General features: G+C 46.7%; 1 protein-coding gene across 6 annotated transcripts in view; it reads left to right on the top strand.

Moving 5' to 3' along the window:
* Positions 1–17,070, top strand: part of NCAM1 (neural cell adhesion molecule 1) — a 239,684-nt gene that overhangs the window by 200,074 nt on the left and 22,540 nt on the right. For all 6 annotated transcript variants that reach the window (XM_056859993.1, XM_056859994.1, XM_056859995.1 and 3 more), the window contains one exon: positions 16,465–16,589. In XM_056859993.1, coding sequence (XP_056715971.1) covers positions 16,465–16,589 — 125 coding nt within the window. The remainder of the gene's footprint in view (positions 1–16,464; positions 16,590–17,070) is intronic.

Raw genomic sequence — 17,070 nt, 5'->3', positions numbered from 1 at the left:
CAATCCAGAGTTGGCAACCCTATCTGGAGATCTCATAAGAATATAACAAAAGGCCATGCTGGATCAGACCAAGGTCCATCAAGTCCAGCAGTCTGTTCACACCAGCATTACAATTGATCTCCAGACTACAGAGATCAGTTTCCCTGGAGGAAATTGCAACTTTGGATGGTGGACTCAATGGCATTATACCCCGCGGAGATCCCTCCCCAGACTCCACCCCCAAATCTCCAGGAATTTCCCAATCTGGAGTTGGCAACCCTATCATGAAGGCCTTGGAAGCCTATGGGTGGAAGAGTGGTACATGATAACCCTTGCACGTCCACATGTGACGTAGGGTCACACGGCTTCTTCATAGACTCGCTCCACCCTGTATATTCGCCCTGGGCTGCTCCGTCCCTTTGAATTGGCCCTGACTCTAGTCAAGCCATGTGGTGTTTCATTCCCCCTGCATGGTGGTGCTTCTTAGGCCAAAACTAATTCCGTTGTGACTTCTTTCTCTCCTGACCAGGAACCTGTGCGGGCAGGGTGTGTGTGTTTATTTGCTTGTTTTCCTGTCCCTATAGAAAGAAGGATCCAGCGGAGACAGCAAGATCCATTTGCAGTCAGTCCCGAAGGCGAATGTTCTTTGCGGCAGCTCCCTTTTGGGCGGGCGAGCGGCATCTAAATAATGTCTATTTCCTCTTTGCTCTGTTTTGTTCCTCCCTCACAGTGTTCCGGATGCCATCAGGGGTTCAATTTCAGGAAGACTCTTTCCTCTCCTCTCAATAATGTTCCTTTCTTTCTCTGGCTCAGTATTAATTCCTCTGCCGCCCCACAGCCCTGCCTAACAGCCAAGCCTCTTGCTGTAGTCACTTGTTGCTTCCTCTTGTTTAATAATATTCTTGTGTTTGCAGGCTGGTTTTTTTACTGTCTCCCCCTCCTGCCCCTCCCCAATGTTTCTCTCGATACAGAGTGGCTAATTTAATTTTGTTTAGACTTTAATTTAATCTGTGAATGTTGTTGATTCGTTTGCCCTTGCCCATTGTTTACATCAGTTTTTTAATTTCTTTTGTATTTTTCATGTGACCTCCTCCACTTTCCTTTCAACCAATCATGTGCGTGCGTATCATGTGACCTTTGTCATGTGGCTTGCATGGTGCTGACGATGTCGTCCACGCTGGCGAACAGAAGGTAAAAATCGCAAAACAAAACACAGGTTTGTTCTGATTGGTTGGCAAGTTTTGCGCAGCACAAAACAAGACCAGACAACCCCCACACACCAGCCAGACACTCATGCATTAGAAACCGCTAAATTTTTACCACTCAGAAATTTTCTTTGTTAAATGTCCCCCCCCTTTTCAGCATTTTGTTCAATACATTTTATCTGCATGCAAAAATGATTAAAGTTCATCTTGTTATCCTCCTGCTGAGCTGGCAAGATAATGGGGGGGAATGCCCGAATCGTTTGCTTCTCTTGATATTGGGGGACTCCTGGAGTTTTGTGTGTACCTCTCAGATAGTTTCTGTGTACACCCAAACAGAAAGTGTGAATGTGACTAACACACACATCCTATTGGGATGCTAATTAAGGAGCCAGGATTTGTTCTGACCCATGAGGGAGCAGACCCTTGGAGCCAACCTCAGGTCTTGTGAATTGCTCCTCAGAGCAACCACCAGTCTAGCTCTTCTCTGCGCAGCAGAAATTTGGGAAACTGACAACCATCAGGGTGGGAAGAAGCATGGCTTCAGTGTGGAACGGGCAGCACATAGTATTGCCACTTAGCTAATTTGCCTCTAGTACTCTCCTCTCGTGCAAGTTGCCCAGTCCAGGGGCAAAATTAAATATCATTCTTGATGCAGGATGCTACTGAAAATGGCAGCCCTGTGTCAAGTCCTTACCTTCCTCCCCAGGGGCAGTGGCACATGTAGCCGTGGGATTCCTCTGCCCACAGCAGCCAATAAAGGGCAGTACCCAGTTCTGACCGCAGGTTCAAGGGGCCTCGGCTCTTCTCCCTTTTTGCCTTACACATCGTACATATCATGGCCCAGCTGTTAGTCATTTTTGTAGTATCGCTCTAGTTAATTTGTATAAATTGGAAGAGGGGAGAGCAGGCTGCTGATAAATGCACTCACAGTTTGGAAAGAAATCAGAAGAGAGTGCTAAGGATAAGAATTTATATCAGTTGAATCCAAGCTGCATATTGATGTAGAGAAACGTATGTATCCCCTGGCAGAGCCAAGCTTTTGCCTACTGCAGGGATTATTCATATGGTGGGAACAAAGTCCTGGCGGCTGAAGCTTCCTGGACATCTCTTGCAGCTTATCACCCCAACATCTTTTGCAGCCAGAAAACCTGAACGGAAGTTGTTTTCCCATTGCAGTGACATCTGGTGGTTCCTCCAAAATCTGGAAGTAAACGATTTGCCCCTCCCAGTAGAAGGTGGTTTGTTTGCTCTCTGCTTCAAAACTCCTGGCAGCAAGGAACAGATGATCCCGAGTGCTGCTCTTGGGGTTGCACTGAAAGTTAGCATTCCAGCCAAACGGCTGGATTCAATACCAGTAACATCTTAGAATTGTAGAGTTGGAAGGGACCACTAGGATCAACTAGTCCAACCCCCATGCACAACGCAGGAAATTCATAACTACCTCCCCACACCCCCAGTGACCCCTGCTACATGCCCAGAAGATGGGAAAATAGAAGATAGAGATAGAGAAGACAGAGGCCAACAAATTTTTAGAGTATGAGCTTTTGAGAGTCAGTGCTCCTAAGGGAACATTGACTCTCTGAAGCTCGTATCCCAAAAATCTTGTTGGTCCCCAAGATGCTACTGGATTCTAATCTGACTGTTCTCCTGCAGACCAACCCGCTGCTACCCACTGAAACTTTAGTCCAAGCAAACTCCAAGGGAGGGGAGGAGCCCTGGCAGAAGGGCTGTTTGGATGAGTTTCACCAAATCCACGAAACAGCGAGCCCTTCTGGCTCTCACCTTGTGGGCCGTCCTCATCTTTATGGGGGGAAGCGTTCAGGCAAGGGTTTGTCAGGACACTAACACCAGTAACTTCTCAGGCATTGCCGCGTGCATGAGGACGAGTCACTAGCCCATTCTCCCTCTCTTCCCACAGATGTTCGGGCGGCATCCCCAAAACGCTAACATCCAGCATGTCCGTCAGTACTTAATTCTGTTGTCCCAGCCCATTTCTTCATGCCTACTAAGTATTGCCGTTCTTCTTCTGTTCCCTTATCTGGACATAAATCCCGGCTTAAAATTGTGGGAAATGGTTTGTTGCGCTTTTGCATCTGTTTACACAGAGACCAAGAGAACGGATCAGAGAGGCTGAACCATAGAGCGGTGGAAAGGGAACCAGTGAGTCGTGGCTCAGTGGTAGAGTCTCTGATTGGCATGCAGAAGGTCCCAGGTTCAATCCCCAGCATCTCCAGTTAAAGGGACTAGGCAAGTAGGTGATGTGAAAGACCCCCTCCTGAGACCCTGGAGAGCTGCTGCCAGTCTGAGCAGACAATATGGACTTTGATGGACCAAGGGTCTGATTCAGTATATGGTAGCTTCATGTGTTTGATCCATGAGAACTAGAAACTTCGGTTCTCTGTATGTCGTCTCCCCCCCCCCCAATTCTAGAATCTTAAACCTGGCTTGTTGCTTTTAACAGTAATGTTCAATACCAATGAAGCACACCAGAACCAAGAGATTTCAACACAGAGGAACTTCCCTTCTGCTCTGGCCAGCCAAATGGTGGGGTTGGGCTGGGCTCAGAGAGCTAACAGCTAGAGGGGATCTCCTGTCCTGCTTGGAATAAAAGCAAATAGTCCATGATTATCTGGAGGTGCCCAGCCGACTGGCGCTCTGCAACTATAGATAAGAGTGCTTTGGCTGGGCTGGAAGTGGGGACAACAGAATTGAGCTTCTTTCTTTTCACCACTCTGAACCAAAATCACCACAACGGCATATTTTGCCAACTCTGCTTTCTGTTACTTCTGCCCATTTAATTCTCAGTCTCAAAATCTTTCTGGATTCTTTGGGCTCTGGTTAAGACAGAGTCTGCTGTGGTTCTGTTTTACTGTTCAGATCACCTCAGGGAATAACCACAGCAACCTACCCTCCCCCAAACCATCGAGGATTAGAATACACTATGTCTTGTAAGGCACTCTTAGCTTGTGCAGGAATTAATCACTCTAGTGGGGTTTTCTGAGACTGATTTGCCAAGTGGCAGCCGCCTGAATCGTTCTCTAAAACTGTGTAAATGGGAGACGTGTGCCCCCTCCCTCTGCTGTCACTGCTGCTTTCAGTCTCTTCCCCTCTGTGTGTCACGTGCATGTTTTCTGAGCATGATCCCTTCAGATATCCATCAATAACAAACGTCTTTTCTCTCTTCAGCTACTCACATTGAACATCTTGCTAGGATTACCAGGTGCAGACAGAACTAACGTACTAAACTCATGAAACTTTTCTTCCTTTTTGTAAATACAGTCTTGTACTAATCCACATAAGTGTGTGTGAGTGTATGTATGTGTGTGAATAATGATCTTTCTCCTTACAGCCTAAAACACAGTGAAATGCAGAGAGAGAGAGACTTCCATTTCACATGCTTTGCTCTATGGTGATTCTGGCTTTGGACGATGCCAACCCCAGTTCGTTGCCATTTCTGTAAAACCCAGTTGGGCCATGTTCTCTGGGCATAGATAGAACACTGTCTGCAGTGCAGAAGGGCTCCAGTTCAACCGCTGTCACACACACGGCTATAGCAGGGCGAGGGGAGGCCTCCATGTTTTTCTCTTGGATAACCCTTGCCAGGCATAATAGGACTGGGTGAGGTGAAGGGATAATTCCGCTCTTTTGCAGGCAGCTTGCCATGTTCCTGTGTCAGAGTGTGGCCTCTGGGAGGAGGTGGGGTGCAGCATGTTAGAGAGGAGACATCCTCAAATGATATTTTTGCAGTCTTCATCTTGAGGGTTTATTTGGGGCTCTGAGAGCACTTTAGTGCCATTCTGAGAATCACAAGTCTTCTACAATTAATCTATTACAGGGAGATACCACCACAAGGTGAGTCGTCTGTCATTTTGCTGAGGTTGCCTGCTCTTATAAATGTGATCCCACATGGTAACCTGGGGGAACAGCTAGAAGAGGTCTGGGGTGTTGTGTTCAGCCAGATTAGCTATTTACTGAGGCATTTTATGCACCTTACAGGAACTTGTCTATAGATTTTGCTCCTGTAGAACAAAGACATTTTGAATGTATTGGGGGCTTAACATCATTTGAGCAATAGGAGGAGGGGCTGTGGCTCAGTGATCGAGCATCTGCTTGGCATGCAGGAAGTCCCAGGTTCAATCCCCGGCATCTCCAGTTAGAAGGACCAGGTTGTGGGTGACGTGAAAGACCTCCACCTGAGACCCTGGAGAGCCACTGCCAGTCCGAGTAGGCAATACTGACCTTGATGGACCAATGATCTGATTCAGTACAAGGCAGCATTGTGTGTTCAGTGCTCTCTTTTGTTGCAGTGGGGGAGATGTTGCCCCACTTGGAGCTGAGCAAGTAGTATTGCTGAGCTGCTGGATGAGCTGTGTGTAAACCTCTTTGGCGTTGACTTGTGTAGCACCCACGGTGTGTGCATACCATTAAGATGCCACAGCTGGAGGCGGAGCTATAAGCATGAGCCTTTAGGCTCTTTGGGAGACAGAAGACCCTGCGGTGGGGTGGGGGGAGAAAAATCATTGTTTCATCATCACCTTGGTATTTTGGTGATGCCCCAAAGGAGTGACCTGGCACACTCCACTCTCCTCATCAGAGCTCATTTATTCTACTTTTAATGTGCCATTTTGTAACCTGCTTTCATCAGAAATCAGATGATCCAAACCGGTAGACTCTGTAAGCATAGGGCTGCCAACCTCCAGGAGTGGCCTGGACTTACAACTGATCTCTAGACCACAGAGAGCCATTCCCCTGGAGAAAATGGCTGCTTTGGAGGGTGGACTCAATGTTGTTATGCCCTACTGAGATCCCTCTCTTCCCCAAATGCCACTCTTCCCAGGCTCCACCCCCAAATCTCCAGGAATTTCCCAGCCCAAAGATGGCAACCCTCATAAGCAACAGCAGTCACAGCAGTGTCCCAGCTTCTTGTCCAGTGCTTAGGTTGTTAACTCTTTTTAAAAGAAATATTTATTTAACTTAAAATAACCACATCAAAACATCATAAAATACATAGAAAAAACTAAGTGAATAATAAGAACCCCACCCCTAAACTTGCATCTAGGCTGCAAAACCAACTCTCAAAAAGGGCAAAACAGGCAACAAAAGGACCAATGTCCCCCATTAATACTGACAAACCATCATAAAACGATAGTACAGTGTCTTTGGCAAAAGAAAAACCTACAAACAGAAATATAACACACAGACACCAAGGTGATTTCAAATGGAAATCACCTCCATCACTAAACACTCTACAGCCCCCATAATCCATAGTCAAAGTAAACTTCCCCAGTTCTGCCGATCTTTCTCATAAGTAGCCATCATAAGTGTAAAAATCCAAGACAGTCGAATGAAACCCCCCAGAGGGACCAACCCTCTCACGCTACCCACTCATAGTCACATCAAAAGTGCCACTAGAAAGACACTCCGCTTCTCTTAGCTCCCAACCCGACAGGCAAATGTCAAACAGTGCATACTCCCATGACCCATACCCCAAATCTACAGACTTCACCCACTGTTACCCTCTCAGTTCCCCCTGTGACGCAGCCCGCTGCACCTTCCAAAATTTTGTTCCTGAATAGGGAGGGTATCAGCACACTTCCCAGCATAGGGGACAAAATGGGAATCTCTATATAGCGGGAATGAGGTGGGAAATTGGTGGAGGTCACTGTCCGCGTTGATGAAAGTACTTTCCTCTCAGAAACAAAATACAGCTGGGCGCAGCCAGTATCTCTACTGTCATCAATCTCAGACCCAACTGTAAGGCCACTATGGGCTATCGATGATTGTCCAGTGCTTGGGTGATGGTCAGCCAGAGTGGCCTCTGCCTTCAAAGCTGACCTGGAGAGATGCTTGAATGCCATAGAGATTAACTTTGCGGAAGACTGGAAGTAACTTTTGTGTAGCAAACAGGATGAGCAAGCTAAGGAAATATGGGGCGTTCCTTAACCACAGATGTCAGAGAAATGGCAGCACCACTGTCTGGTCGCTGGAGAATTCACACTGTCTAAGCGGCAGCTCATTTTGAACAACCCTGGCATGTAGTTTAGCCAGACAGTTGATCTGCCTTTCTCTTTCTTTTGTCTGGAATGGACATGATTTGTTCACTCCATTTTTGCAGACAATTCAGATTATACGGTTGGCAGCCTCACTGCATTCCGGTGCTTTCTTTATCTTCTTGCCTTTTTGCAGACCTGGTTTGTATATTTTAAAAAAAAAATTACATGCAATGACAGCACCAAATTGTCTGGTGTGGACAGGCATAACCACTGTCTTGGTTTCTTGGAGTTACTGTTCCTTTAAAACTTTCTCCTATTTTCCAAGATGTTTCCTTTATCTGCAAAGAGAAATGCAGTAATTCAGGCTTTCGCCCAGGAGCTGGGAGGAGAGCTAATAACTCAGAACTGATTCCAGAATGCTTCTGCCACTGGCGGTCAAGCAGATAAGGGAAGTGACCATGCCATGTAACGGGACAGTGGCAGGAATGAGCTGGACTTTCTTACAAGTAAACATACAGGAGGATCTTACTCACAGAGGTGGTCATTGCTGGATTTTTGTGGGGTACATACGATTTAATTCTGCTTCAGCTGATGGTAGAAAAGGAATGACTGAAACATAGAAAAATAGAGCTGGAAGATATCTCAAGGGTCATATAGTCCAACCCCCTGCACAGTGCAAAAAAACCCCCGCAACTACCTCTGCCGCTCCCTTAGTGACCCTTGCACTGTGCCCAGAGGAAGGCAGATAACCTCTAGGATCCCTGGCCAATCTGGTTTGGAGGAAAATTCCTTCCTGACCCCAAAGTGGTAATCAGCATGATCCTGGGCATGTATGAAAGGGCCACGAGAGCTGAGCACTTGCTCATCCCTTCCTGCCCTCCCTCTCACAGTCTGCCTAGATTCATGGTGAGTCATAGAATCAGCATCACTGTCTGATGCTTTTCTGGCTGAGCAGGTCAGAAAAGCCCTAGTTTCAGAGATCATAGAATCTTAAGAGTTGGAAGGGGCCACGCAGGCCATCTAGTCCAACCCCCCGCTTAATGCAGGATCAGCCTAGAGCATCCCGGCAAGTGCTTTGGTCCAATCCAGCAGCAATTATCTTCTCTTCTTAAGTCTTAGAAGGTGTTAATGAGGGAAGCTCTCAAGGGGTTCCAGATAGCCATAGCACAGATTGATTGATTGTTTGAACATTTGCAATAAATGCTAATGCCACTTTTTGCAGAACTAGCTAACAAGCAATCCCAAGCCAATCATTCGTAAATAAAAATGTAGGAATCAGCCCACGAAAAGAATACGGCAACCAATATCCATGATGTGATCTAATTATGCCCCTTTGAATAATATAGACTGCAGTGCCCTCCCCAAAAGCTGGTAGGGTAGAACCTTTCTGGCTACTTCTAGCATTCTGTTCCACTGGGTGAAAGGAGACTCTCAGACAAGAGGTGGTATGACAGCCTGTTGGAATGAAGGCACTTCCCTAAGGAAATTGTTTTCAGGGAGGGGGGGGGAAACCTTCATATATGTGAGGATCACAATTTCATTGGGGTGCAAAGTGGTTGATGAGATCTAAAAGGACCTAGCAGTTAACTTCTGTGTTTGTTAGCAACAGATGCATAGATTACTTTGATCTATAGAAAACCTCCCTGTGTGGGGAGAGAAACCAAGCAGTATTGTAACACCTTTCTAGTAGAACCGTCCAGACTATCCCTGGAGTTCTTCACCAACCTTAACTTGACCCAGGTATCAGCTCCATGCTGAGTCTGCTTTTCTATAGTGCTTCAGTGCTTCCAGCAGAAATTGTTTGTGAATGAGAACACAGAAATGAGAAGCAGCGAGTAACTGAATTAACAAACAACAGCACCAGTCAAGGCCTATTTCTGCATGTTGTTACGGAGGCGGAAGAAGCTTTCACATGAAGTAGTGAGGAGCGCTGGCTGATGTTGTGGTAGGAGTTACATAAAGCATTTGCAAAACCAAAAGCAGATTTTGAGCATGTGACATAGCTAATACTGAAGGAGGTATCACTTTGGTATCAGGTCATGTTTGCTTCTGAGGATGCTCGTAGTTGGAGACAGACTAAATTTTCTTTCAGTGGAATGGAGCTTTCCTGCGTTCTCTTTCCCACTGCAGCGCACTGATCTCCACCAAATGATGCTCCAGAAGTGACCAGGGACCCTGAGGAAGGAGGGGTGTCTGCAGTGGGAAGGAGGAACCCATGGCAATGACCAATTTGATCTTGATCCAGGCCTTGCTCACAATCCTAAGAATGTTTTCCTGGGAGTAAGCCCTGTTGAACAGACCTGAATAAGATTTTTAAGGCTGGGGTCCTAGCACTAGGAGCCCCGTGGCGCAGAGTGTTAAGCTGCAGTACTGCAGTCAAAAGCTCTGCTCACGACCTGAGTTCGATCCCGACGGACGTCGGTTTCAGGTAGCCGGCTCAAGGTTGACTCAGCCTTCCATCCTTCCGAGGTCGGTAAAATGAGTACCCAGCTTGCTGGGGGTAAAGGGGAGATGACTGGGGAAGGCACTGGCAAACCACCCCGTAAACAAAGTCTGCCTAGGAAACGTCGGGATGTGACGTCACCCCATGGATCAGGAATGACCCGGTGCTTGCACAGGGGACCTTTACCTTACCTAGCACTAGTACTGCTGAGGTTTCCCTTTTCTCGGGTTGGCTGTAAGCAGAATCGAAATGGCATTGCTGTTCACTGTTGTAAGCAGGCATGCCCTGTGCGAAAGCTAAAGGCCCACACCAACTGGAGATTTCCCCACACAAGCCCCATTGAAGCAGATGTGCCCCCTTCTCAATAAATCTCCCAGGTGGACCCCTTGCTGCCCGCACCCAGGCCTGGCGATGCAGGCACTGAACCAGCCGAAACCACAACTTCCCAGGTGACCTAGTGCAAATTGCAGAGGGCTGTGAATAGTAAAGCAACCAAGGGAAATGCAGCACATCATAATTTCTCTTTGTTCATTTATTTTGACGGCTATAATTTATTTTCCATTATTCCTAATAACACACACCAACAGAGCGAGGGACATATAGACAGCATGCTTTGCTAAAAGCACGGGGCTTTCATCACACAGGGCCTCCCGGATGCTGCCTCTGCTAATCAACCGCTGTTGAAAAGGAGTTGCTATTTTTTAACACGCAAATAACACGCATGGCGATTAAGTCAGATTGGTTATGTTAGGGTCCAAAATGCGCTGGTGTCAGAGGAAATTATCCTTTCTGACTCTGATGGTTTCAGCTGCTTTCCTTGGTCTAGGGCTTCTGCTCCGTTCTTATGTTGGTCTATTTGGTTATTTTTTATTATTATTTGCATGCTGCAGTGAGAACTCAAAAGCCATGCCGTGATTTGAACAACAAATCTTGCAATAAGAAATTACAACTAGAGCTTTGGATTCTGTGCTTCCTCTCAGGAAGCAGCTCTGACACGACTGTGAAATGAGCGAGAATGCGACTTTCCTGTTGGGTGAAAACCTGTCCAGGTGTCTAAGAATTCCTCCCTGGGATAGGAGGAAGGCCATGGCTCGGTGGGAGAGCACCAGCTGCGCATGCAGAGGGGACCCAGATCAGTGCTCAGCGTCTCCTGTTCAAAGGTCTCAAATAGCAGGTGTGGGAGGAGGCATTTCTTGGCCTGAGAGCTCAGGAAGTCTCTCCTGGTCAGAGCAAGCTGTGCTAGACTTGATGGACTGATGGTCTGGCTTGGTAGAAGGCAGCTTCAGAAAGCTATATCAGTTGCCAGCCAAATCCATCTTTGTCCCTGAACACCGGATAATTGAAAGAATACTCTGCCCCTGATGAGTGTGTAGACTGTTGTTTGGTAACCACTGATAAGCCTCTCATGAATTTCTCGAATCCCTTAAAAATTTTTTTAAAAAACCCTGCGCTGGTGGCTTTTCAAAGGATATTGTTTCAGTGAGTTCCACAAGATTATGCATTCTTAGGAAGCACTTCCCAGCACGTACTGACAAGAATCAATTTGTTGGCTCATTTCTACTATGCTGAGACAGAGAAAACACTTTCTTGATACTTTCCTTCCCATAGAGAATGCAGGCCTGACCAGAACTGTTCTCTAATGGAGTGGCACAATTTTGGGAAGGGGTGGGGGTTGTCCTGCAGTTTCCCAGAATGCCATTTCCCTTCCTTTCTGAAGTGTGAGTATTTTTTCCTTTCCATGGCAAGCATATCTGGGACTAAAAGCGGTTCGTCTCTCCCCACCCATGGAGTGGGATATTTCTGCATTGCAACGGAGCAGAATTGCAGTGTCTGCAGTTTTCTGACGTTACCCTTGGGGACCTTTCACGTCTTCGGTGGAGACTTTTACAACTTGGGTACAAGAAGGAAAATTGTATACTAGAAGAAAGGACATTCTGGACCCCTTCAAGTGTGGACCTGGCATCAAAGCATTCCAAACTTGGGAATAGACTGCTAAGCAGTGACAGCCGTGCTCTGGATTCTGTTCCAGTGCCTTTGTTCTTCTTGATTTCCAGAGGACAACAGCGTCTGCTCATGGAGCCATTGACATACCTGCCCCCCCCCCAAATCTCTCCAGTCCTTTGAAGGCTATCTGCACTAATAGCCATCAGTTCATCTTGTGTCACTGAGTTCCACAAGTTAATTTTGGAGTCAGTGGTAGGTATCCATCCATGAGGACGGATGTTGAGCTCAGTGATTCATATCGGGCCTGTCCTGTCTTAAAGCCATTGGGTGAAATCCACCCCTGCCTTCCTCTGCACTTGACCTGTGGAAATCAGCAGGTGACTAGCTTGGCTTTACACCCTAGTGCAAATTTGTAGATACCACTAACATAAGAACAGAAGAAGAGCCCTGCTGGTTCAGACCAGTGAGGGTCCATCTAGTCCACACGGTGGCCAGTCAGTTCCTCTGGAGGTCCAGCAACAGGGCATGGAGGCCGAGAACTACCCTTGATGTTGCCTCCTGGCATTGGGATTCCAAGGCTTACTGCCTCTGAATGTGGAGGTTTCCTTTAGTCACCATGACTGGTAGCCCCTGATAGACCTATTTTCCTTGAATCTTTCTAATTCCCTTTAAAAGTTGTCAATGCCTGTGGCCCGTGGCAAATTCCACATTTTAATCACTCGCTGTGTAAAGAAGTATTTCCTTTTGTCCGTCCTGAACCTACTTCCCATCAGCTCCATTGGTTGCTCTCCAGTTCTAGTATTTTGGGAGAGGGAGGGAAAGTTCTCTTTGTCCGTTCTCTCCACCCTGTGCATAGTTTTACAAAAACCTCTGTAACATTGGCCTTCTCTTTTCTAAACTGAAAATTCCCAGACTCTCCAGCCTTTCCTAAACTTGAGAATGCACACACAAATATTGTCAGTGGAGACTCACAACCCATCAGTGGAGGCTCCGGCCAAGGTTGTGTGGGGCAAATGGCTTGTGATCATTAACCACAAAAAAACAACAGCCCATTCTCACTCACTTCTCCCTCTTACCAGCGTTGCTCACTCAGTGATGGACAGGAACTGGAATTCTCAGCAGAACAGCTTGCCATCAAAAGCCTGTCAAACCGAAGGGAAGGCATAAATCCATTCCTACAGAGAAGATGGCGTGCAGGGGAGTCTTGACAGCTGTCGATTTCACCTCTCCCCCGTGGCACTATCAGAGTGACATGTGGCAGGAATCGGTCACCGGGGAAAACGAGACCAGCCTGTGGTGCTGAACGAGCCCACAGCCGTTCCAGTGGGTGCTGGAAGTCGCCAGGCCTGAGCGACAGACTTGGTATTTGGTTGGGCCTGGCATCTGTTGTTGGGGCGCAGTGATTCACCATTGCCGCAAAGGCGGAACTCCAAAACAGGGATGAAAGGAAAAGGTGCCATCAGCACCTGATAATTGACAGCAAGGTGTCCTCAGCCTCTTTCATGGCTTCTGCAGAACGCCAGCATCATCTGGAAGCACAGGTGCCAGCCCTGCATTTCCCCCTTAACGGAAAGAAACACCTCCATGCTCCGTGGCAATTTTGCATCCCTAAAAATGAAAGAAGAGTCAGGGCAAACTATTTGCTGTTTGGAAAGACTGGGTCGCTCATTCATATTCTCCAAGGACAACAGATCGATGTGACATAGCATAAATATGACGAAGGGTGCTTTGACTCTCAAGAGCTCATCCCTTGAAAATGTTGTTGGGCTCTAAGGTGCTCCTGGACCCAAATCTAGCTGTTCTGCTACAAACCAACACAGCTACCCCCTGAAGTATAAATCTGAACTGGGAAAGATTAGGGTCATGCTGGAGAGTTGGGCTCATCTTGAGAACCATCACGTACCTCACCTGAGGAGGAACACCACCCAGACTGGCTCCTGATGTATTTTTTTCTATAATTTTTATTACACAACTATAGAAATGCAAAGAGAATACAAAATTGTTTACGTAAAGCTAGCCAGGTTCAACTGAATATGTTCCCCACTAGGACTGTAAGGTAACAAAGTTTTCATTTCTTTGAAGAAAAGGAAGCTTCAACATATGATAGACCTTCTGTATTTTGTCTAGCCATTCATGCCTGATGTTTTATCTTAGGTGAATCCCAGATGTCAAACCCAGGATCTATCAAGTACCACTCCTGTGTTTTTGGCAAGATGCTCCCTCCCCAGGTGTGGTGACAATACCCTTGCCCTTGGGATCTTGGTTTCCCTTGGGGTTATGACTTTCTTCTAGGCCTTCTGGAGGCTAACAGTATCGCAAGGGTCCCCCTTTTGCTTTGGAGGGGACCAGGAGGTCAGGCCAGGAGCCACCTTCCTTCTCAAAGGATGCCTGAGCAACCCCTAGCGAGTGCCTTTCTATTGAAAACCTTCCAGGAAGGAGACTCCGTCTCTTCCTCCTCCAGAAGCAGGATTGTTTGTTATTATAGGGTGGATATTTTCCTAAACAGGGGCTATATTCTTGCAACAAAACTGATTGTATCTTCTCCCCTTCTACTTCGGGGATTGGTGAACTGTTCTTGCTGAGAGCCAGCGTGGTGTAGTGGTTAAGAGTGGTGGTTTGGAGCGGTGGACTCTAATCTGGAGAACCGGGTTTGATTCCCCACTCCTCCACATGAGCGGCAGAGGTTAATCTGGTGAACTGGATTTGTTTCTCCATTCCTACACACATGAAGCCAGCTGGGTGACCTTGGGTTAGTCACAGCTCTCTCAGCCCCACCTACATCACAGGGTGTCTGTTGTGGGGAGGGGAAGGGAAGGTGATTGTAAGCTGGTTTTATTCTTCCTTAAGTGGTAGAGAAAGTTGGCATAAAAAAACCAACTCTTCTTCTCTTTTTGTCTTGGAGTCCTAAAGATTTAGAGCTGTCGCTCTGCCCCTTTATGCTCTCTTTTCTAGGTTAGATTTGACCACTTCTTTCTACCTGGCATTGTTTGACTCGTGGAATACTGAGCAAGGGGCAGCGGTGGGTGCTTATGGGAGGGCTACAGGGGGTGGCTCATTGTTACAAATGTTGTACTTAGCCAATATAACCAGAGCTGCTTCCATACGGAGACGATCATCTGCATAGTTCTTGTCGCTGCTGCCAATGCAGAGGCGTTCGCAGTGGCTGCAGAGCATCCACACAGCGGTTTCTTCTGCACTTTCTTTGCCTCAGCCCCCCCATAGCCACCATTTTCTCTCCCTCCACTGGTGAGCTATTTTTTAAAAAAACCAGGAATTGCTAGATTGCTATAGCATTGTAACATGATGATGATTTATTGCAGCAATCTACCAGTTCCCCTGCTTTCTTTTATTTAAAAAAAGGGGGGAAGCCTACAGTCCTTTCCTTTGAGAACCTATAAGGGGAAATGTACAGCATGCATGCTTTGCCTAATGATGCCGCAAGCAAAAGGTTAACCTTTTCAAATGAGAACCTTTTCAAATTTTAAAAAAATTCACATCGTGGTTTTCAGACTTTTGGGGTTTTAGGCCTCAATTTCAGACCCCAGCCTGTAATGGCTTTACTTCTGTTTCGGCCTGCAGTCTAGTCTAACAAGAGCTTGAGACTTTAAAAAGCGAAAACTGGGAACTTGTACGTTGTTTCAGTAGATATTGTGCTATAGCATTTTGCCCATCACAAATATTAAAAAGACAGAAAAATCCCTTGGGGAGGGTGGAATGGTGGTTGTGGGGGCTGACATAACGAAAATGGTGGCAATGTGGTTAGGACTTGCAAAGATGGGCACCTTCCCATCCAAAGGCACTAACTGAGATATCTTTGAAAAGATCATACCAAAGCACGTTTGGAAAAGATCTCAGCAAAACGAGGGGAGGATGCCTTGTTCCCAAAAGCTGAGGAGCAAAACTTGTGTAGGAAACACCCCAGGTGTTAGTTCTTTGTTTATTTGTGGTTGTGCAGACAAGGCAATACTGTAGAGCTACAAGAAGAAACATCATGTCGATGACGGAATACAGACTGTTAGAAACATGATGAATGAGCAACTTGAGACATGCTCAGAGGCTGTGGTCTTGGTTGGCCTGGGTGGATAACTCCATTCCTAAGGTGAAGCGATCGAGGCAGGGGGGTCACCAAAAGGCAGAAAGTCTGTAATGCAGGGTGTGATAATAGAAAATGACAAGCAAAACAAGTTCAGGGGAGAGTAGGCTTTCTTATGTTGCTTTCAGGGCTAGATTATCTGGGAAAGCATTTCCATGGAGAATGATGGCAGCAACCAAAACTGTCTAGAGTTTGCAGTAGTCAAGCTGAGCATCCAGCAAGGGGAGGTGGCGAGTGCTGAAAGGAATTCTCCTAAAGATGCTTACAGAAATAAATCGGGCCCAACTACCTTGCCAAATAAAGATCTCTGGTGGCTGCCACATTTTGAAAATCAGGTTATTTAACAGCTTGAGACAGTTGTAGATCAAAAGAATCTAGGATCTAGTCCCATGGGTTGAATCCAGATGAAATTTTCTGCTAATCGAAGGGGAGGTTTAATTTCTGCCAATTCTCCCTTTCTCCCCGTTTGTGGAGGGTCCCCTGGTGGGTTGCACTGGGGGAGGGGGGAGCAGGAAAGTTTTATTCTGCTTTCCATTAGTAGAAATTGTAATCTGGATCTAACCCCACAGTTGTAATCTGCATTGGATCCCACTGAGGTATTCCCAAACTGTTTTAGCAGTCAGGCTTGAAAACACTAAGCTTCCCATTTATACATGTTAGCATTACTCGTATCCCAGAATACTAGAGCTGTTCAAGTTTGATGATTGTGGGTTTTTATTTATTGCTTCGTCCACCCGTTGTGCTGATGATGATTTATCCCTGCACATGAGGCCTAAATACTCACCATAAATTGCATTGTTCTTGTAGGGGAACCGAGCGCGCCCAAGTTGGAAGGGCAGGTGGGAGAAGACGGAAACTCCATCAAAGTGAACCTTATCAAGCAAGATGACGGAGGATCCCCCATCCGGCATTATCTCATCAAATACAGAGTTGTAAGTTCAGCTAGACCCGGCTGATGTTTGCTTGTTCAGACTTTCAGCATCTTTCAGACAGTTGGGATCTGCTTAACTTTGACAAGATTCTGTTGCTACACTTTGCTTCTGTACAGAGAAATGTCTGCACTTACATTCTTGGCATTCCTGTCCAAGTGCATGCGATGGTCCCTGGGTTTGCAGCAACATTTCAAAGGTCACTGGGATACACTTCTTTGATTGTTGCTTCCTTGCACACACACACACACACACACACACACACATACACACCGGAAATATGATCACTCACAGTGACTGCTGAGCTACCAAAGCTCTCCATGTATCTATGGAGAACCGGCATGGTGTAGTGGTTAAGAGCTGTGGACGCTAATATGGTAAACCAGGTTTGTTTCCCCTCTGCTCCACATGAAACCTGCTGGGTGACCTTGAGCTAGTCACAGTTCTGTCAGAATTCTCTCAGCCCCACCTACCTCACAAGGTG

Source organism: Euleptes europaea, chromosome 14 (genome assembly GCF_029931775.1).
Source record: "Euleptes europaea isolate rEulEur1 chromosome 14, rEulEur1.hap1, whole genome shotgun sequence".
NCBI lineage: Eukaryota > Metazoa > Chordata > Lepidosauria > Squamata > Sphaerodactylidae > Euleptes > Euleptes europaea.
Note: the sequence above shows the minus strand (reverse complement) of the source record. Positions and strands in the feature narration are given on the sequence as shown.